We start from the raw sequence: 23,642 nt of genomic DNA on the forward strand, positions 1-23,642 counted from the left end.
TACAAAACTAAACCAAAAGGACATTTTTAGTTACTTTGCAATATGTTTTATGCAGCCACAACAACAACTACAACAAAAAGACCTTCAAAATTCAATTCTCCTCTGTTACATTTTACTGAATTCTAACTAATGTTTTCAGTGACCAAGATGATTCTTTAAAGGAGAACCGGGTATTTATGTGTGGAGAGATTAACATATAACTAGCAATATGCTAGTGAAAAATTTGTCCAAAAGTAAGTAAAGTTGCTCCCCTGAAGGTCAGCATCTGCTCGGGGCAACTGTCACGGACATGGGAGAGTGCTGTGACTTGTGTGACAACATAAGGTCAGAAAAGGTGACAGCAAGGTCACAATGGAAGGGGCAGTCAAATCCACCTAGGGATGTTAAAGAAGATAAGCCCTAAATGAAGAACTGAAACATTATTAGGATTTTTATCAAGCACAACGTGGGAATGAATATTCTAAGAAGCATGGATAGATGTAGCTCTGAGGTAATTCAGCCCGTGGTGCCTGACAGTAGTTCTAAAGAGCTAAAGAAAGAAGCATGAGGGGATGAGGCCGAAAACGTAGGCAGGGGTCTTAGATGTCACACCAAATTGGGATTTGGAGCAAAGCTGGGTGATGGGGAGGGTGGTACAGAAAATGCTTCTTCCTTCCTTCTCTGGTCTCCAGGAGAAGGGATGTTTCTTCCTAATTATTTGGGCCTGTTGTCCAACCTCTTATCAACTCCTAAGGTGGTAAAGTGACTTACCTGATTAGTAAATTTAGACAAAGAACTAGGCATGTACAGCTCATCCGTCCCTTTTCTTCAGAAGCCTGACACAAATGTGGAAGGCGCTTTTGTACCCCATCCTTTCAGACAGAGAAAAATACCCTCCTCAGCCAAAAAGTCTGTGGGGACCTCTTTGTGTAACCGGGTCAGACCGTCTCCTGCCGGGCTTCAGAGTCAGGGAGCCCACTGCTGCTGCGCACCTAACGTGCATTCTCCCCTAACGACTCCGCACCCCATGAAGGCAGACGTGTTTGCAGTCTCCCCAGTCCCCAGAACAGTGCCGGACACAGAGGAGGTCCCAAACTATTTCATTCTCACGAAAGGAATCCAAAGTAATCCTTTCTGGTGAGCTGAGATTCCGCCATTTTGTCAATTCTCCTCAATCCCCACATTTTCTTTTCTGCAGGCCTCTGTCAGTGTCATAGGTGGATGAAGCAAAAGCAAAGGAAAGGAAAGCCCATACGGGAAAGAAAACGGTTCCGAAGACATACTTTATGCTCTAAACGGTAAGCTTATGACAACCCTGTGAGGTAAGTATAATCGTCCCTGTTTTACAAATAAGGTACAGGGGGTTAAAGGACTTTCAAATTCCCCCATCTGGTAAAGTCAAGTTTGAAGAGAGGTCCAAAGCCGGGCAGCTTGGCTTCAGGACCTACACGCTTAGCCACCACATCTATGTCTCTTGCTTCCCACGTGTCCTCGGTTCAGGTAATTATAGTTTAGATGAAAGCAATGGCTCTTCCTGACGGTCTTCAGTGCAGTCTCACAGGCAGATGGCATATGCCCACCATCAATATTTTTAGATTTAAAAGAAGCATAAAATCCCAAAGAAAATCCTGATTTTGGGGAAAGATTCTCAATTTCTAAAAATGCAAATATTTTTAGAGAATTTTATTTTTAGGCATATTTTTAAAACCCTTTAATTACTTAACTCTTACTAGAAATTGTGATGGGTTGTTCATAATAAAAGATGATCACTCGTGAGCAAAACGTACTGTTATAATTCCCATTTTTCAAAAGACTGAGCATATTCTTCATTATATTATTAGTGATAAAATGTTACAGATGGTTCCAGAAATATGTTTAATTTTAAAGCTCAGTAGGGCACTGAAATCTAATTAATGTTTCTGCTAAATGTGACTTTAGAGAAGGCCAAGCTGTGAAAAATTAAGATTGATCGAAGTTTAGTATTTTTTTGTTCTCCGGCACTTCCTCCCCTGACTTCTTCAAACACAACCCCTTTCTCCACCAACAGGAAAACACCAAATAATTCAAGCCAACCCTAGAGTATAATAACATACACTTTGCCAGGAACAACCCTGCTGAGACCTAGCAGGTCTCTTGCTCTGTTTCATTTTTATGACTATGAATTATCAATGAATCACTTTAAGAAGTAGTTATTCTTTTTTTAAGGCATACCTTGTATTCTCATATTTATCATATATGTAATTTTAAATGCTACACACTAACACGGAAGGACAAAACACACAAACACATTTTTAAAAACCATTAAGTATGCTTTTCTTTCCCCTACAGGGGGGAAAAAAAAGACACACCTTGGGAAAAGCTCCCATGCTGCAGGATTTAAAAATTATGTATTAGTAGTTCCATCTCGTTTAAATGTTAACTCCGTCATGCCATCAATTCAGCTACACCTGAGCTGAACGCAGTGAATGTCTTCCCCCCACTCATGAATCTACAACTCGTGGATAAAATATACTCTATCGCCAAACATGCTACAACTAACTATTCCAGAACTTATTCTGAAATAAGAAGTAACTGAAACCACAGGTGACAGATGTGAACCTGAATGCTCCAGAAAAACAGGCTAACGAACACCATTCTTGCCGTGGACTCAGTAACACCTAGACAAACTAGACAGAATATAACATCAAGTGAGAATCTCGACCTAGAAGCTCAGCAGATACTCAATCTCAACATATCCCAAACTATTCCCTGACCACGCTATTCCCCTTCTCTTCTCCAACGTGAATTCACAGCATCACTACCTACTAAGCCTATCAAACTAAAACCGTTCCCTTCCTTCCCACTCCCCAATCCACATTCTGCCGGTCCATCCATGTCTCTTGCTTCCATCATGTCTCCTGTCCTGGTTCAGCAATCCTAACTCCTAGATGAAGGCACTAACTCCTCACTGGTAGCTGGGGTGGTCTTCAACTCCACCTCCACCGCTACCACATCTTTTTAAATGCATCACAGTTAAAAACCCCTAAATGGCTACCCACTATCTACAAATAAAGTTCAAACTTCTACATGGATGGCTCTTCACCACATGGCCCCGTTCACCTTCCAGTTTCACTCCCTGCTACTTGTATGATCTGGCCACTCTGAACTATTCGTCATTCCCAGCACATAAGAGATTTTCATGACTCTTTAAGCAAAGGTTGCTATTTGTCTGCCCATGATGCTCTTCCCCAACATCATCTGGTAAAATATATCCGTTCAGTTAAATGTCAAAGGTCTGGAACCTTTCTCAAATGCCTTCATGGTCCAAGCAAAATTAACTGTTTCCTCAGCATTTTATGGCATGGACTGAGGACCCAGCTGGCCTGGGTTTAAATTTGAATTTTGCCCCTTCCTACCTGTTTCATTTGGGGCAAGTTTCTTAATCTCTCTGTATCTTCGTTGTCTTGTCTACAAAGTAAGAATTATTAGGATTATTATAATACCAAACAGCTGTGTTTTAGTTGCCCTAAATGGCCAAATCATATCATTATTATTACCATAGAAACTCCTTGACAATAGGAACCATGTCACATATTCCTGTTCTAATTTCATCACCTAGAAGAGTGGTTGTTATATTTAAAGAGTTAAATATTTTTAAGTTAAACACAATTTATATACAGAAAAATGAGTGAATAGCACTGTGAAACAATTAATAGCATTCTACCAGAGGTAGAGGGGTATGAAAGAGAAAAAATATGAATGGATGAACCAAGATCATAAATACTTCCGAAAGTAATTCAATCATTGTAATATAGAAATAACCAGAAATAAATCATAATAGTATCTCTTACATAATGGTAAAAACGGTTATCATTCCATCATGTTGGCAACACCTTTCAAAGTATCGCCAAAAGGCAGAACTACTGATATTAGAAGTCTACACAAAATTGCTACCAGAAGCTCTGTTGACTTCATACACAGACATCTGACTTCTCCCAACTTTTATTCTGAAATATTTTGAGCACGCAAAAAGTTAGAACACTGCACCATGTATTTATACAGCTCACCCTTAAATGACATATGGGTTTGAACTGTGCGAGTCCACTTATATGTGGATTTTTTTCTGATACAGCATAGTACTCTAAATGTATTTTCTCTTTCTTACAATTTTCTTAACATCATTTTTTCTCCAGCTTACTTCATTGTAAGAATACAGTATCTAATACATATAGCATTCAAAATATGTTAATTGACTGTTCACGTTATCTGTAAGGCTTTTAGTCAATAGCAGGCTATTAGTAATTAAGATTAGGGGAACTCAAAAGTTCTATGTGGATTTTCGACTGCACTAGGGGTCAGCACCCCTGCCCCCACTGTATGGTCAATGGTCAACTGTAATCTGTGTGGTAGGCTTTGAGGGAGAGTGGACGTCCTGTTCCTTCACAATTCTATCCAGTGGTCTTATTACCCTCAAATAACCCCTGCCTGAACAGATTCTGATTCTGGTGGTTCTACAATGATGTGGAGGGTTTTTTTCTAGGACTCCTTCTCTATTATTGACACTTTTCTATTTAAAAATCTTTCTCTTCTAGCCCCTCTTCCCTTTGAAATAACACTATGGTATAAAGAACTATTTTTTTTTTTCAAATGTTTATATATTTGTTTTGAGAGAGAGAACAAGAGTGTGGGGGAGGCACAGAGAGAGAGAGAGAGAGAGAGAGAGAGAGAGAATCCCAAGCAGGCTCTACACTGTCAGGGTAGAACCTGACGTGGGGCTCAAACTCATGAACTGTGAGGTCATGACCTGAGCCGAATATGGAATCGGAGGTTTAACTGACTAAGACACTCAGGCACCCCAAAGAAATATTTTATTCTATGTGTTATAATCCACTCTCATCATTATTCTTTTGAAGCTCAAACTGTCCCAAATTTGGCAGGACTGCCTCTTATCTGGTTGGAGATCTGCCCCTTCAAATGGATCCTTGAGACATGCCCTATCTGGCACAAGATAATCAGGTTCATTTTACTTTATACTTTTTCTACCCCAAACCTAGATCAGCCACTGCTTAAAGAAACAGTGGTTCTTTTTAATGGGGAATGGTTTTCAAAAGCTAAAAATCGGGTACTAGGTGAGCTCAACGTTGTAACTGCTAAAATCATATAGGAGACCCTAGTATAAGAAAATTATATTCCCCTGAGAACTTCAAAACGACATCTATCCAAAGGAAAATAACGCCGAAATCTTTAAGTCTACTACTAGCTCTCTATTACCTCACTGACTATGAAAACCATCCATGTTGTGCACTTTTCTTCCCATGAGCTGTTTTCAGAAAAGGACTAAACCTTTCGTTTGAAGTTTGCAATCTGATGCCCAGTTGTCTTAAGGTGATTAACATGATTAATAATCCTGACAGCAATGGCCCTACATATACATAATGCATGGACGGATATTAAATGGACTTCTCTTCTAGAATAAGAAATCTTGGAACTCTTCTGAAGTTCAAATCTTCAGATGCTTTTCTGTCTCTCCTATTTGAGTATTGGAATGGGTGACTGAGGATAGTGGACTGGAGTCCCACACACCTAGACCTCACCAGCAGAGGTCAGGAGAGGACAAGAAGTACAGGGAGGAAAGAGCCCTGTTTAGACAGAATAATGGCACTGAAAAGTCTATTGGTCATGTATTTTGAGTAAGATTTCACACCACATAAAATTAAGATACAGTTTTTAAAGATACGAATAGATTCCAATATTCCATAAGCTATTCAAAATGTTGCGTTACATAAAGAAACAGCTGAATTCGTGAAAATTCATAGCTTTACATATCCTTTTCTCCTTATTAAAAACATCAATAAGCTCGAAGAAACAATATAATCCATTATTAAGATTGTTCTCTGCCAAATAAATATAATAAGTGTGACTGTTTATTTGTTTAAATGCCTGTTCAGGGGAATCCAAAGCACTCTGCAAATATCAACACTAATTCTCTTAAGAGAGACTGCCTACTACTACCCCTGTTTTAAGCAGAGAACTGCTTTCTGTACAATAACACATGGGCAAAGCTGGAACTAGGGCAAAGCTGGAACTAAAACCATGATTACACGACTATGCATTAGTGTACAAGTCTCCCAAAGGGCAGTAAGTGCACACTTCGAGTGTATGCTTTGTAAAGATTAACACACACGTGCAGAATTCGGCATGGCACTGTTTCCACTGAGGTTGTTCGATGAAGCCATATGTGCACTATTGTTTAGTAGTTTCCTGGAAACTGCAGGGCTTGGCCATTAGGACTAGGCAGTCACTAAGAATACCTGAACTGAACTGAAACCAGAAAAACTGCGGGAAATTCTGATAAACTAAAAAGGTTACAGTCCCCGACTGCTCGTCTGCATGTGTCTGAAGTTCTCATTCCACGAAAAAGAAACCAAAAGTATAAAGGGCAGGTCATACAATACACTTGCCGTTTTATAGAAAACTCATACAAAAGGCAGAAGTGGAATCTCAATGAGCAGCCTCAGTATCCTTCCTCTCGCTTCATAAAAGATTGGCAGATGAATATAAAATTATGTCTTATGTTAAATTATTAACGTATGCATAGATTTTTTGAGTGACTTCCTATTAAACACTTTAAAGTAAATAACCAATTAATTATAAGTATAAATGCACTGGGTAGGTCTTTTATTGCATAGGCAAGACTCTGAAAAAATAAAAATGTAAAAACAACCTCCCTCAAGCATGCATCTTCCACTAGTTTCTGTCTTGTATTTCTTCTTTCGTTCGCTGCCACCTGTCTTGAATCATCTATATCACCAGTTCCCAGACTTGTGGACTTTCTGGACCAGAAAATTATAACAAAGAAAAAGAGAGGTGGGGGCACTGAAGGCAGAAGTCTATACCGAGTTACCAGATTTTATTCTGCCAATTATGGGTATCTTTTGTTAAACGATACCTTCCAATTCTTCTCTCCCTAATTTTTTAAATAAAGGCCACTGTAACATTCAAGTGTTTAAGTCACCGTATTTAGTGTTATAAAGCAGCCATTACATTCATTTGATTATCCATTCAGCCACCACTTGCTCAGCCTAGACTATGTGCAATGCTCTGTGTTCTGGGGATACAGGACAAAGTAGATCCCCCCCACCCCCCCCCCCCCCCCCCCAATTACATCCTGGAGAGCAAACACACACACACACACACACACACACACACACACACACACAAAGAAGTGAGTAACATATTTATAGAATGTGAAATAGTGTTAAGGAGAAAAATAAAGGAAGGAGGGGGATAATTAGGATGTGGTGGGAGGAGGGAGTTTGCAATTTTAGGTATCATGCCAGGGAAGGTCTTATTCTGAAGGTGAAGGTGACATTTGAGTAAATAGGAAAGGAAACGGAATGGGTCCTATAGCTATGGGGACGAAGGGGGGAAAGCACCCCAGGAGAGGAAGCAGCCAAAGAAGGAATATGGCAGGTGCGCTCTGGATCCATGAAGGAGCACAGTGAGTAAAGAAGAGAAGGCACTGAAAATGAAACAAGAGACTTAACGGAAACAAGGTCATAAAGGGCAATGAAGGTCACTCTGAGGACTTATCCTTTTACTGTGGATACAACTGAAAGCCAAAACAATGTTCCAATCAGAGTGTCACAATCTTACGTGACAGGCTCAATCTATCTCTTTCGGTGAACAGAAAGACTGTGGGGAGAGAGGGGTACAACAGCAGAAGCAGGAAGACAGAAAGCTCCAGAAGAGACATTAACAGTGGACAGGGGGGCAAAAGTGGTGATGATAAGTCATCAGATTCTGAATCCATTTTGAAGGCAGAGCTCATAGGATTGCTGACAGACGAAATGTGGGGTATGAACGAAAGTCAAAGATAACTTACAAGTTTTAGCTGAACAACTAGAAGAGTAGAGTTCCCATTTACTGACAAGGGGAAGTCTGTTGACAGAATGGATTTAAAGAGAATAACAGAAGCTCCAGTTTGGACATTCATTAGACACCTAAGTGTAGACATTTAAATGAATGTACCAGGGTACACAAGCCTGGGATTTGGGGAGCCAAGTCATCAACACACAGTTGGCATTTAGAGCCAAAGACAAGATGAGATGACCAAGGAAAAAATACGGATAGGAAAGAGAAGTTCAAGGCCTCGCTGTGGGGCACATCAAAGTACAGAGATCAAGGAGATGAGAAGGTACCAGCAGAGAAACTTTGAAAGAGCAGCCAGTGAGGAAAGAACACGCGGAACGCATGAGGGTTTGAGGGCCAGGAAGAGAGAACGTGTAGGAAGGAGGCGGCAGCCTACTGCTTCAAACACACGCTGCAGGCAGACCAAGAGTCAGACTGGGAACTGACGGCTGCATCACAGCATAAAGGGAATTAGGGAACTTAATACAGGCCAGAAGGAGGTGGGGATAAGGCGAAAAGCGAAAAATCTGATTGGAATGGATGCAAGAAGGAAATGCAGGAAAGAAATGGAGAAGAAAGAGTAGAGACACCTCTTTCAAGAAGCGTTGCTCTAAGAGCAAAAGAGAATCAGGGCAGTTCTGGAGGTTCTGAGGAGGAAATGGGGCAAAAGAAGATTGGTGGTCTTCAAATGTATGGCCAACTAATCTTTGACAAAGCAGGAAAGAATATCCAGTGGAAAAAAGTCAGTCTCTTTAACAAATGGTGCTGAGAGAACAGGACAGCAACATGCAGAAAGATGAAACTAGACCACTTTCTTACTCCCAGTCACAAAGATAAACTCAAAATGGATGAAGGACCTGAATGTGAGACAGGAAACCATCAAAACCCTAAAGGAGAAAGCAGGAAAAAACCTCTCTGACCTCAGGCGCAGCAATTTCTTACTTGACACATCTCCAAAGGCAAGGGAATTAAAAGCAAAAATGAACTATTGAACCCTCATCAAGATAAAAAGCTTCTGCACTGCAAAGGAAACAATCAACAAAATTAAAAGGTAACCGATGGAATGGGAAAAGATATTTGCAAATGACATATCAGATAAAAGGCTAGTATCCAAAATCTATAAAGAGCTCACCAAACTCCACACCCGAAAAACAAATAACCCAGTGAAGAAATGGGCAGAAAACATGAATAGACACTTCTCTAAAGAAGACATCCGGATGGCCAACAGGCACATGAAAAGATGCTCAACGTCGCTCCTCACCAGGGAAACACAAATCAAAACCACACTCAGATACCACCTCACGTCAGTCAGAGTGGCCAAAATGAGCAAATCAGGAGACTGTAGATGCTGGCGAGGATGTGGAGAAATGGGAACCCTCTTGCACTGTTGGTGGGAATGCAAACTGGTGCAGCCGCTCTGGAAAACAGTGTGGAGGTTCCTCAAAAAATTAAAAATAGATCTACCTTATGACCCAGGAATAGCACTGCTAGGAATTTACCCAAGGGATACAGGAGTGCTGATGCATAGGAGCACTTGTACCCCAATGTTGACAGCAGCACTTTCAACAATAGCCAAATTATGGAAAGAGCCTAAATGTCCATCAACTGATGAATGGATAAAGAAATTGTGGTTTATATGTACAACGGAATACTACTTGGCAATGAGAAAGAATGAAATCTGGCCATTTGTAGCAACGTGGATGGAAATGGAGAGTATTATGCTAAGTAAAATAAGTCAGGCAGAGAAAGACAGATACCATGTTTTCACTCATATGTGGATCCTGAGAAACTCAAACAGAAGACCACGGGGGAGGGGAAGGGGTGGGAAGTTACAGAGAGGGAAGGAGGCAAACCATAAGAGACTCTTAAATACTGAGAATAAACTGAGGGTTGCTGAGGGTTGGGGGGAGGGGAAAGTGGGTGATGGGTACTGAGGAGGGCACCTGTTGGGATGAGCACTGGGTGTTGTATGGAAACCAATTTGACAATAAATTTCATATATTAAAAAAAATAAAGAAAAAGAAGATTGGTGGTCTTGTTGTTGTTTTCTGAGAGAGATAATACATTTTACATTGATGGGAAACATCAAGCAGAAAGAGAATGAATTCAGGTGGGAGAGGGAAGAAGAGACTGAGTGATGTCCCTGAACAAGCAACAGTGATCAGAGCCCGTAAGCATAGATGAAAACAGGTAGGTAGGTAGGTATGGTTATGGGCGTTTGTGGAAGTTCTTCTCTGATTGCTTCTATTTTCTTGTAAGAAGTAAGAACATGAACTGAGAGCATGGATGAGGTACTGGAAATCTAAGCAGGAAAGAATGTTCCAGTGGCTAAAATGGAGCAAAAATTCACTAGGAACAGCATGATCTCTAGGCAGCATTAACGTTCGACTGAAGTTTGTGATCATGACTTTAAAGTGAAACCAGTCAGCATGGTTGTGAGCCTTTTCCCAGTTACACTGAGCCAGACAGGAGCAGGCACTGCAGAGGCAGAAAGCTGGCCTCAACGTGGCCTGGAGTTTAGTCCAGAGGAAGCAAGAGAGGCAAGGAGGGGAAAGGTATGTGCGAGTGACTGTAGTGACCTAGAGTAGGATTTCAGCTGGGAAGAGAGGGGAATGAAGACAAGAGTATGGTGAGAGACAATGTCACAGTGGTTCTAGCAGTGGAGTCCAAGGATCAGTGAAGTCAGGACACTAGACAAGAGAGTGGGAACAAGCCCTCAGGTTCCCTTTTCAAGGTGGACTGATAGAAGTCATCAATAATCTCCTATCTATTGTCTCACTTGACCTTCCTCTAGTCATTGGATGGACAGTGAGTGTCTCAAAGCAGAAACTATGTCTTATCTGACCCTAGTATTCTAGGCAGTACCTACCCCAGGGCTTGATACACAGTTGCTACTCAATAACGTATCTACTAAGAAACTCATTTGCTAAAACATCAAGGTTATGGTACTGGGAGAGAATGAGGCAGTCACATGACAATTCAAGTGCAGGAAGTACCTCTAATGATCTTCATATATATCAATGGCAATTTTGTCTACATCTTAAAGGTATGCTTCATTTTTTTTCAGAATTTTTTGATTTTAGAGAGATTTTCTAAAGTATTTTTCAAATTCTCATTACAATATTTTTACCTCTATTATCTGAAACCCAGCCTCCTTCCCACATCAAACATACACAAACTGAAGATAATCCCAATAAATAGCCTGCCTTTCATTCTGCAATTCACTTTTTGGTACAGAAAAAAACAGAGAAGGGGAGGGAACATCTGATGAACCTTAAAACACTGAATCTTGGGGCACCTGGGTGGCTCAGTCGGTTAAGTGTCGACTTCAGCTCAGGTCATGATCTCACAATTTGTGGGGTCAAGCCCCATGTCGGGCTCTGTACTGACAGTTCAGAGCCTGAAGCCTGCTTTGGATTCTGTGCCTCCTCCCCCCCACCCCTCCCCCTGCTCTCTCTCTCTCTCTCAAAAATAAATAGATAGTAAAAAATTTAAAAAGAAAAAAACCACTCAATCTCTAGTTCTCATGCACATGCACCTATGGAACCAACTCCCTAGCCAACCAAGTACAATGAAGAAAGGCAGAAACACTAAGCTTAAAAACAGTGACAGGTTTACTATACATAAGATTTCTCTAAGTCCTTAAAAGCTAAAAGACTTACTTGAATAAGGCAAAGTTTTGTTGTTGTTGTTTGTAGGAAATTTGATTACAGCCTCATGGAACAGTTCTGAAACAAAAAACTATGGGTCTAGAATGGTGCTTTATTAGCCAAAGAGTGCCTGAGAATTGCTTCAGAAGCTTTCCGCAGATGCCCTGAGTTCCTGCCCAGAGAGTCTGACCTAACAGACAGAAGAAGGTCCCAGCAACCGTGCTCTGAAAGGGCTCTGCATTCAAAGCATGAATGAGAAGTGGACTGAGTCCTAGACTGAGAGCTAACTGTCTAGCATACAAGTCTCTGATGACTGCTACCTTTCTTTTTTTCTCAACTATGTATCAGAAGTTCCAAAAACCTCCTAAAATTATTTCACCATTAATTACTTCCTTACTGTGGTATACTCTGGGTCAAATTCGAACAATGCCTGTACCATTTACATATAAGCCGGCACTCAAAATCACAGAGGTGGTGGATTTTATCCCTCTGATAAACATAACTCACTAGAAACGATAAATAAATGTGGAGCTGGACTCACCCGTTCCGTAGCCGCATTATGATATGGGAGCTCCTCCTCGCTGCAAAGGAAGAACAGTATATGTGAAACAGTGGAGATCACAGTAGCTTTTTATTTTTATTTATTTATTTTTTAAGCTTATTTGAGAGAGAGAGAGCGAGCAAGAGAGAGAGTGCTTGCACGGGTGAGCAGGGAGTGGGGGGGGGGGGGGCGGTGCAGAGAGAGAGGCAAAGAGAGAATTCCAAGCAGTTTCCATGCTGTTAGTGCAGAGCCTGATGTGGGGCTTGAACCCATGAACTGTGAGATCGTGAACTAAGCTGAAATCAAATTGGACACTTACCCAACTGAGCCACCCAGGACCCTCCACAGTGAACTTTTTAAAAATTATATACCTACAGGTATCTATGATATACGACCTTTTATCTGTCATCACAAGAACGGATCAAACTACATAAGCTTCCACTCTACCAAATTCAATATAAAACAACTGGCTATTTTGTAACCACAATGGCCCCTCTCTTTAAATCTCTAGACGTACACTGTCCAAGACAGTCATTTCTAGCCACATGTAGCTATTTAATCTTAAATGTTAAATTCAGCCACAGTACAAGTGCAAGACAGTCATGTTGACAGAGGCTACTGTTTTGAATAGTGTGTATATAGGAAGATATATATCTATATATAGGAAGATATATACGTTACAGATATCTGGTGCTGTAACGTGCGAGCAGACATAGACAATATGAAGATGGCATGCAGTTTTAGTCCCGCAAAATGTTTACAGAAACAGGTAGTGAGCTGAAGGTGACCCCCTACTCTATACCATCTCCTCAACTCTCTGGTTCAAACCATGGCCTATAACAAATGATTGGCAAAAAAAAAAAAAAAAAAAATGGTATAAGGAAACAAAACTACCTCCGATAGATTGATGAATTAAAAAGAAAAACCTAGGGGCACCTGGGCGGCTCAGTCGGTCAAGTGTCCGACTTCAGCTCAGGTCATGATCTCACAGTTTGAGGGTTCCAGCCCTGCGTTGGGCTCTGTGCTGATAGCTCAGAGCCTGGAGCCTGCTTCGGATTCTGTGTCTCCCTCTTTCTCTGACCCTCCCCCGCTCGCACTTTGTCTCCCTCTACCAAAATAAAGAAGCATTTAAAAAAAAAAATTAAATGAAAAGAAAAATCTAACTCTATAAATCAGGAAAGCTTCACTTGCCAAAACTTCAATGGGGATGAGATTTTTAAATGTACAACAAAAGATCAAATTCACTTTTCTGATACTGTAATTCTGTGATACCACCCCTAACCTAAAACATGCTAAGACTCTTGTATTAACTGCCCAAAGTATAAAGACAATGCACTGTCTATAACAAAGTTATGTGCTTTCAATTGCTACCTCAGCAGTATTGATGTCTTGGCAATGATACATAGATTCTTGTCTTCATTTCTCTTGAACCACAAAATCCCATTTTTAAGAGCACAACACATTAGTATTCAAGAGTCTAGTATTTCCAAAGGCAGGCTTGCTACTCTGAAGAGTCCTTAGGTGAACCACAAACCAATATGTAGCAATGGAACTGACAAAAAGTGTAATAGCTGAAACAGGTGGTAGAGAGACAGTCCAAACCCCTCATTTCAGAGATAAGAAAACCAGCATTTTCACTAAGTCACAGTCACTCAGCCTAATACAGAGATGCTCAAAACTATCGAACCCTGTGGTTCAAACGAAGATGGACAAGACCTTCAGATTATGCAGGAGAAGATGAGGAAGAGGCTGAGAAACCAACTCTCGAGAAAAGAAAAAACACCTCTGAGGATTTAATAGAAAAGTCTTTTTTTAAAAAAGTGTCAAGTGTCCACACCTTGGGTTTTTTATGTCTTCCATTGTGCTCACAGTCTACACGTCCCTGATCCCTGCAGCCATTGAGGTATGAATGGCACAGCATGTAACTTCTGGTTTAAAAGCGCATCCATCCGTTCCTCAACTGTTGGCAGAAAAGGGCTTATCAACGCCGCTGGAATCTACTTCTTAGGTGAAGGGGTCAGCAGAGATGTCCCGAAAGCACAGGAACGTCTGGCACCCTTTGAGCACACCACGACAGGTGTTTCTGGAGCGAGCGGGCTGCCCTGGGCAACAGCAGTTTCTCGTGCAGCTGATGTGAGCAGATCCTGGTAACTGCCTATTTGAACCTTCCTGACTGCAAATGAAGTGCCAACTCCGACTGCCTACCAAAGGACGAGTTCTCTGAAGGTGCCGGGTACATTTCTGTGGCGTTCTTCTATTTACTAAACAAGACCCACATATTTTGCTGTGCCTATTCTAAACACTGAATCAGAACCAAGTTTTGTATTTGTCTGCAGAATGGTGTGGACCACGTATGGGCTCAGGCTACGTGGCCTATGTTGGGCAGGTCCTACAGAATGCACTGGTGAAATTCAAGATGAGACAGGACTGCCCTCAGCATCCCACTCCATCTTAACATCAAACCATACTACTGAAACCCCTGGGACAGAGACATGCAGGAATGAATGTGTGTGTGTGTGTGTGTGTGTGTGTGTGTGTGTGTGTGTGTAAGTATATGTATATATACACATGGATATACACACACGTATATATAATCCAAATATATATATACACACACATGGAGATATATACACATATATATATTTGGATATATACATATATATTTGGATTATATATATATGTGGATATAAATACATGTATATATATATATATATATATATATATATATATTTGGATATATATACGTATATATATACATTTGGATATATATACATATATCCAAAGTAAGTCTTAGGCAAACTCCAAAAGTAGACACACTTGGTCTAGGATCTCCCTCCACCTCAATGTTTTACATTGTTTCCTTTTGCCCTGTCACAACCCCACCAGGATCTGATTGTCTATGCAGCACCTCCATCATATCCCCAAATAGTTATTGAACTCCTACTAACCAAGCCTTTATTTATATGCATTTTTAAAATTTATTCCTTAAATTTTTTGTTTGAGATATAACTGACCATAACATTACACTAGTTTTAGGTGTACAACATAGTGATTTTTTTAAATTTTCTTTTTTTAATGTTTATTTTTGAGAACGAGAGAGACAGACACAAGTAGGAAAAGGGCAGAAGAGAGCGGGAGACACAGAATCTGAAGCCAGCTCCAGGGTCTGAGTTGTAAGCACAGAGGCTGATGCAGGGCTCGAACTCATGCACAACAATTTGACATATGCGTATATTACAAAATGATTACTATATTAAGTTAACATCTATCACCACACACGGTTACAAGTTTTTGGCTTTCTTCCTTGTGATGAAAACTTTTAAGATCTACTCCCTTAGCAATTCTAAAATATACAAATATTAACTATCATCACCATGCTGTGCACTACATTCCCAGGACTTACCTACCTTATAACTGGAAATTTGTACCTTTTGATCACATTCACTCATTTGCCTACCTCCCACAGCCACCATCCCCCCATCTGGCCTCTGGCAACCACCAACCTGTTCTCTGTATTTGTAAGTTCGTTTGTTTGTTGCTTGTTTGTTTCAAATTCCACATATAAATGATAACATACAGTATTTGTCTTTCTCGATCTGATTTATTTCACTTAATGTCCTCAAGGTCCATCCATGTCATCATAAATGATAAAATTCCATTCTTTTTTGTGGCTGAATAATATGCCTGTGTGTGTGTGTGTGTGTGTGTGTGTGTGTGTGTGTACACACATTTTCTTTATCCATTCATCTATCAATGAACACTAAGGTTGTTTCCATGTTTTGGCTATTGCAAATAATGTTTCAGTGAACACAGGAAACAAAAATCCTTTTGAGACTGTGATTTCCCTTTGGATAAATACCCAGAAGTAGAATTGGTGGATCACACTGTAGTTCTATTTTTAATTTTTTGAGGAACCTCCCTACTGTTTTCCACAGTAGCCGCACCAATTTACGTTCCTACCAGCAGTACACAAGGGTCCCTTTTTTTCCACATCCTTGCCAACACTTGTTACTTCTTGTCTTTTTGATAATAGCTATTCTAACTGAGGTGTGAGGTGTGAGGTGATATCTCATTATCTCATTGTGATTTTAATTTGCATTGCCTTGATGATTGGTGATGTTAACCATCTTTTCATGCACCTGTTAGCCATCTGTATGTCTTCTTTGGGAAGATGTCTATTCAGGGTCTTTGACCATTATTTAATTTGACTGTGTTTTGATACTTAGTTGTAGGAGTTCTTTATATATTTTGGATATTAACCCCTTATCAGATACCTAATTTGAAAATACTTTCTCCCATTTGGTGCATTGCCTTTTTTTAAATTTTTTTTTTAAGGTTTATTTATTTTTGACAGAGAGAGAGACAGACCATGAGCGGTGGAGGGGCAGACAGAGAGGGAGACACAGAATCCGAAGCAGGCGCCAGGCTCCGAGCTGTCAGCACAGAGCCCAACGCGGGGTTCGATCTCACCAACCGCAAGATCACGACCTGAGCCAAAGTCGGACGCTCAACCGACTGAGCTTCCCAGGTGTCCCAGGTGTGCTGCCTTTTTATATGCTGTACAAAAGCTTTTTGGTGTGATGTAGTCCCATTTGTTTATTTTTGCTTTTGTTGCCTCTGCTATTTGTATCAGATCCACAAAATCACAGCCAAAACCAATGTCAAGGAGCTTTGTGCCTATGTTTTCTTCTAGAAGCTTTATGGTTTCAGGTCTTACATTCAAGCCTTTAATCCACTCATTCTGCTGCCTGTGGCTGCCCAGTGCCCCCACTGCCACTTATTAAAGAAATTGTCCTTTCCCTACTGTAGTAAATTAAATGACCATACACGCGTAGGTTTCTTTCTGGACTCTCATGTCTGTTCCAATGCTCTATGTCTCTATTTTTGTGGCTATACCATAATGTTTTGACTACTAGAGCTTTGTAATATACTTTGAAATCATGAAGTGTGATGCCTCCAGCTTTGCTCTTCTTTCTCAAGACTGCTTTAGCTATTTCGGTCTTTTGTGGCTCCATACACGTTTTAGGATTGTCCATGTACTATTTCTGTGAAACATGCCACTGGAATTTTGATAGACGGTATACTGAATCTGTAGATAGCTTTGGTTAGTATGGATATTTCAACAAAATTAATTCTTCCAATCCATGAGTACGGAATTTCTTTCCATTTATTTGTGTCATCTTCCATTTCTTTCATCAACATCTTAGAGTTTTCAGAGTGTAATTCTTTTTCTCCTTGGTTAAACTGATTCCTAGATCTTCTATCTTATTTTTTTATGCACTTATAAACAGGATTATTTTCTTCTCTTTTTGATAGTTTTTACTAGTATATAAAAACTAGTTGCATTTGCATTCATCTGGCACTCATATATAAAAATGCAACTAGGGGTGCCTGGGTGGCTCAGTCGGTTAAGTGGCCGACTTCGACTTCAGGTCATGATCTCTCGGTCCGTGAGTTCGAGCCCCGCGTCGGGCTCTGTGCTGACAGCTCAGAGCCTGGAGCCTGTTTCAGATTCTGTGTCTCCCTGTCTCTGACCCTCGACCCTCCCCTGTTCATGCTCTGTCTCTCCCTGTCTCAAAAATAAATAAAACGTTAAAAAAAATTTTTTTAAATAAAAATAAAAATGCAACTAATTTATATATTGATTTTGTATCCTGCAACTTTACTGAATTCACTTATCAGTTTCAACAATTCTTTGGTGGAGTCTCAGGTTTTCTATATATAAGATCCTATCATCTGCAAAAAGAGATAGCTTTACTTCTTCTGTTCCAGGTTGGATGCCTTTTATTTCTCTTTCTCGTCTAACTGTGCTCACTAGAACTTCCAGTACAATGTGAATAAAAGTGGCAAAAGTGGGCATCTCTGTCTTGTTTCTGCAGGAAAAGCCTCAGCTTCTAACCACCGGGTATGATGTTAGCTGTGGGTTTGTCATATGTGGCTTTATTTATGATGAGGTCCATTCCCCCCATACCTGCTGTACGCTGAATTGTGAAAACAGTCTTGAAACTCCTTAGATGGACGAAAGAGCAAGAATGTGGTCAAGTTTTCCTACAATGGATTTTCTTGCGCTATTACTCCATACCTGACACTTTTTATACGAAATCTGCTGTGTGCGCAGCACTGATCTCCACAGAACTTTTCCTCTTCAAATCTCTGTGACGGCAAGCATTAATTTTCACAGCCTTCCAAGGAAAAAGCAAGGAGGGGATTGCTGCCGAACCGAAAGCTACACACAATGTCTAGGATACAGATGTGAGTTACAGCACCAGCCTCAGGCACAGCAGCTGGCAGGTGTAAGGAAGGAGTACACTACACGCTGCTGAGTCAGTGTACGAAAAAACGGTGACCCCATGCTGCATGCATCTGTGCATCTTTATCTGGCACCTAAATATCCATCAAGTAGAAGAAAGACCAAAATCTGCATGAGGGCAGAGTATTCCTTCAGTCAACAAACTACAGCCCCAGGATCAAATCTGGTCCACGGCCCGCTCTCGTGAGTAAAGAAAGGTTCAACGGAACACCGCCATGCTCATTCATGTATTGTCTGTGGTTGTTTTCATGCCACGACAGTAGAGTTGAAGAGTTATGACAAAGATCATGCGGTCCACAAAGCCAAAAATATTTACTATCTGGCTCCTCACAGAAAATGTTTGCCTACCCCTACTTTAAAAAACAAAGGTTTGGGGGCACCTAGTTGGCTCAGTCAGTTGAGCGTCTGACTCTTGATATCAGCTCAGGTCATGATCTCACAGCTGTGGGACTGAACTCCGCATCTCGGTGGGCATCTCGGTGGGCGCAGAGGGTGTAACCTGCTTGGAATTCTCTCTCCCTTTCCGTCTGCCCCTCCCCTGCTCGCCTGTGCTCTCTCTCCCCCTCTCTCAAAATAAGTAGACAAACTTAAAAACAAAGCAAAACAAAGGTTTGTCCTCTATGAATGAGACACACAGAAGTTGCTTAAAGAAAACACCAAGCTGACAGCAAGAAGCTATGCCTCATAGAAACACAGCAAATAAAAAACAACACAGTCATCCCTGGAAAGAGAGGGGGCCTTAACTGCATCTATTTTCATCTGTTTTAAACTTAAAAGAATTATTAACTAGAGTGTATGTGACTGTAATTTTTGGCATATTTCTGTGAGATAAACTTTCATTTGGCAACTTAACACTTGTTAAAATCTGTAAGTTAAATATATTGACTAAATTTTGTTTTGAAGTAAATTTTGTCTAAATTTAGATTTACTCTCATCAAAAGGATCAGACGGGTAGAAAAGTTCTCAAGCTCTTGTCATCAAAACAGATGTCCTATGAAAACAAAAACACCTTTATTTTGGTTTCCAAATATTTATGTAGTCATATTAAAATACAGACAATCTGCTAAACTTTATATACACATTTTGATTAGTTAAAAATCTAAAGCTTCACATTAATTTTATCTTTATTTTTGATACAATTTCCTTCTAATTCTATTAATAACTATGACCTAAAAGCTCGATCTATCATGTCCAAATTCCAAGCATTCTTCACTAAACAGAGGAGTGGTGACTACTTTTGATACAAATGTTGCAAGTTCTCTAACTCTTCACTAAGCTTGATTTCTCCATTCTCCGGATGTAACCCTGTCGCAGGGACGCAGACCAGGGCTAACCCCCATCTCTGAATACTAAACAAAGACCTTCCTGTTGCAGCATCGAGCCAGGCTGGTTTGGCAACAGTTTTTATATTTATTGTGAAATCTATTATAAAACCACGTTAGTCCTATACTGTACTTGTGAATACAAATACATGCCTTCTTCACATATCATAGCAAGTAATTTAAGTCACTAAAACTGTAATTAGATATGAAGTCAGCAGCCTTCAAAGAAGATTACAAAGTGACTTCTGGCTATTGTACTGTATTGACACTGACACAACCTGAATTCACCGCAGAACCAATCAAAATTGCAAAGAACTAAAACAGCAGAAAGAAATGCTCTTTGATCAAGGTGTGACAGAACGCAGTGTCTAAATACCTAGACCAAGGGACTTTATTCAATAGTGCAAAAACACTTCTTCAGGCTACAGTGATAAGCAATGAAAGGCACCAGCAGCAACCTCTAGAGAAAGCGTCTTACTTAAATTAGGCGTTGTAACAAAAAATCTATGACTTTGGTGAAATGTAATAAAGCCTAACATTACACTAAAATCCATTTCTATGCTTCATTATTTTCATTTGCGCTGGATGCTTCAAAACTGCATCACAGTATAAATTTAAAAAGTGAGCGTGATCGTATGAGAACCGGTACCAGTTGGCTTCATTTTCCGAGGAGTGGTGAACTGAGCTATCCAACTATGCCTTCACACAAGCGGTCGCTTTCAACGGTGTCCTCTTTAGGCCCTTCCTTTCCCCTTTCGATTTTCTTTCTAGGCATCTCAAGGCACTTCTGTGTTTCTCTTACTGAACACACAGGAGGGTGGTGATGCACAATCCGGAAGACAGGCCCTGCTGCAAAACTACATCCCTCATTGGACACCTACTGTCAACACAACGTGGGCCAGTTGGCCGACTTCTTTCTGCTTCAGTTTCATCTAAAAAAAGGATAAATAAGGGGCGCCTGGGTGGCTCAGTCCGTTAAGCAGCCGACTTCGGCTCAGGTCATGATCTCACGGTCCGTGAGTTCAAGCCCCGCGTCGGGCTCTGGGCTGACAGCTCGGAGCCTGGAGCCTGTTTCGGATTCTGTGTCTCCCTCTCTCTGACCCTCCCCCGTTCATGCTCTGTCTCTCTCTGTCTCAAAAATAAATAAACGTTAAAAAAAAAAAAATTAAAAAAAAAAAAAAAGGATAAATAAGAGCGCCTATCCCAAGGAGTTTTTGAAAGGAATCAAAGAGTTATCCATGTAAAAGGCTTAAAACAGTGCCTGGCACACAGTAAGTGCTCAATGAATACTGGCTAATATTATTAAGATAAATTATTGACTGACTAAACATGTTGTTTCAAGCAATGAGAAATGAGGTTTTAGGTAATTATTAGATCCTTTTGGAATGCAGTTTCTTTCATATGTAGTTAGTATTACATTAGACCATTTTATGATACAAACATCTCTTACAGTGGTTCACTTCCAATATATTGTATATACAATATGCAAAATATACAAAGGAGGTCAAAATCAGCTGAGTTATATTTCACCTTCTGAATCAAAATCTGGGATAGAGCCCAGAAATTTATTTATTTTTAATTCCCAGCTGATTCTAACGTGCAGGCAATTTTGGGACCTACTGATCCTGACAGGGCTAAATGTGCAAATTATCCTTCAGTCACATACCTCGGTTCTGCACACTAACCCACACAAACATGCAATCATTTCCTGACACATTTGTGGCTAAGTTTGATTTATTAAAAAAAAAAAAAAAGTGGAAGTGAGGGTTTAATTTGAGAACAGTATTTCATCATAGTTAAACATTGCTCTGTCAGTCTGTTGAAGTTCAGAGTCTTCTAATTGTAACTACTCAGGAGAACACTCTGGTTATGCTAATGTCATTAGGTATAATAATAACACCTTAAATTTGTCCACACCTTTATATAGTACTCTATCATTTCACTTCTTCAAAGCTTCAACTATACTCTAGGTACGCAGAGCAGTTACTGATTCTGCTTTATAGATGAGGCACTAAAGTGTTATCTGAGAGGGGCGCCTGGGTGGCGCAGTCGGTTAAGCGTCCGACTTCAGCCAGGTCACGATCTCGCGATCCGTGAGATCGAGCCCCGCATCAGGCTCTGGGCTGATGGCTCGGAGCCTGGAGCCTGTTTCCGATTCTGTGTCTCCCTCTCTCTCTGCCCCTCCCCCGTTCATGCTCTGTCTCTCTCTGTCCCAAAAATAAATAAAAAACGTTGAAAAAAAAAATTTTTTTAAAGTGTTATCTGAGAGCAGCAAAGCCACAAGAAAGGGCACATTCTCCAACTCCCAGAACTGTTTCTGTTAATTTGTTTGCTTGCTCAACCTAAAGAAAAACATGATACAAAAAAATACTTTCTAAATGCAAGAAAACTCAACAGAAGGAGAAAACAAAGTCTGAGGACTACAAGTTGCTCCTATGAACTATCAAGAAATTACATTTTTTCTCCAAAATGTAATCATGTACCATAAATTGAAAAACCCTGGCTCTTCCTCTTTATAATAAATCAGAGTGGGAAAAAAATAAATTTGAACGAGAAATTAATCACTAAATTGGATGGAACCAAACAAACTGTAGAGATGATGAGGAGTCTCCAGCCTGTAGGAATCTGCCTAAACAATGCCAGAACCAGAACAGGCAGATTCTCATCATTAGCGAGATGTTTCCAAGAGTCAAAACCACTTCAGCCACTTTACTTTATAGTAGTCTAGACCTCCCTCAACTGTTTACATAACATACTCAGGATAAATGGAATTAATTTTGAGAAGCAATAACATGGAGACATTTATAACTATAGGAAAGATCAACAGCATTTCTTTTCATTGCTCATATTTAGGCTGCATAACACTAAAGTTCTAATTGCTAATTATTTTTAAAACGCATTTACATAAAATGAAATGTTTTGTAATTATTTCTGAAATACAAAGTGTTATTCATTTCCATTTAATTCTGCTAAATTATTGATACAACTCATTTATTGCACTTTATGTCCCTACTAAAATACAACAAATATTAAAAATTGTATTCTTAACTGTAGTTCAATTTTAATCATAGAGGTTAAAAATGCTAGGAATTTAATAACAAAAAGCACACTGCAGGACCAGTCCAGGCATCTCCTTCATAGCAGGGCTATTAAAAATAAAGAAAATCAATATAATGGGTCACCATAGAAACATCATAATAAAAAGTTAACTTTCAATCGATACAACTTACTGTAAAAAGCCAAATCTGTCCGTGACTTTGTAAACAAGGTAATCAGCATCCTCCCAAGGTTCAATCTCTGCACCTTCTCGTCCCTGTAATAGGGAACAAAGAAGGGTATTACTGGGAATTTATAAAACTGAATAATTATTCAGAATAAAAAGGCCACAAGAGTTATTTTTTATAAAGAGCTAGAAATGAGGCATTATCACCCTAAATTAACTTTAAAAAAAACGACTTTTGGTAATAGAATCACCATTTCCTAGGTACAGGCTAAGCCCTGACTTATCAGACCTGGGTTCCTGTGAGAAGCCAACTGGGGACGTGGGAGCAACGAAGGGCAAGAAAGCCACTCGGGAAGGAACTGCCAAACTTCAATGTTTTTGAATCGACCTATCTTGGAAAAAAACTCGTTCTTGCCTTCTCATCCAAACTTCTCAGAACAGTAAGCTATCCACCTTGTCTCTCTACTTCTTTACTTCATAGATACATCAGCCTGGACATGATTCTTGCCAAGGTCAAAAATGATCTTCCATTGTCCAATCCAGTGGACACTGCTCGGTTCTTATCTAGAGGACTCTGCTCGGTGTGCCCGTCAGTGTTGCACATTCCCCATGCCTCAACCTCCATGACACCAGCCTCTCTTGGCTCTCCCCATACCATCCAACTCTTCTTTTGATGGGTCTTCACAGATCCCTCTCAGTGTGCCCAGAGCCCCGCCCTCAGCCCACT

General features: G+C 40.2%; 1 protein-coding gene and 1 long non-coding RNA gene across 8 annotated transcripts in view; one reads left to right on the forward strand and one right to left on the reverse strand.

Moving 5' to 3' along the window:
- The window catches only part of USP6NL (USP6 N-terminal like), a 183,420-nt gene that overhangs the window by 57,967 nt on the left and 101,811 nt on the right, over positions 1-23,642 (reverse strand). For 5 of the 6 annotated variants that reach the window (XM_049626838.1, XM_049626836.1, XM_049626837.1 and 2 more), the window contains 2 exons: positions 22,923-23,005; positions 12,061-12,100 (listed from right to left, as the gene is read on the reverse strand). In XM_049626838.1, the coding sequence (XP_049482795.1) occupies positions 12,061-12,100; positions 22,923-23,005 (123 nt within the window). Of the gene's footprint in view, positions 1-11,531; positions 11,596-12,060; positions 12,101-22,922; positions 23,006-23,642 lie in introns of those variants that run through there. The other variant, XM_049626839.1, reaches the window with a different exon arrangement.
- On the forward strand, positions 221-23,263 carry LOC125919990 (uncharacterized). 2 transcript variants are annotated; one of them, XR_007456903.1, is made up of 3 exons: positions 221-490; positions 1,178-1,277; positions 23,177-23,263. It is a non-coding gene; the product is annotated as an uncharacterized LOC125919990 (long non-coding RNA). The 2 variants fall into 2 exon arrangements; XR_007456902.1 differs by lacking the exon at positions 23,177-23,263 and adding an exon at positions 16,415-16,634.

Source organism: Panthera uncia, chromosome B4 (genome assembly GCF_023721935.1).
Source record: "Panthera uncia isolate 11264 chromosome B4, Puncia_PCG_1.0, whole genome shotgun sequence".
Lineage (NCBI taxonomy): Eukaryota > Metazoa > Chordata > Mammalia > Carnivora > Felidae > Panthera > Panthera uncia.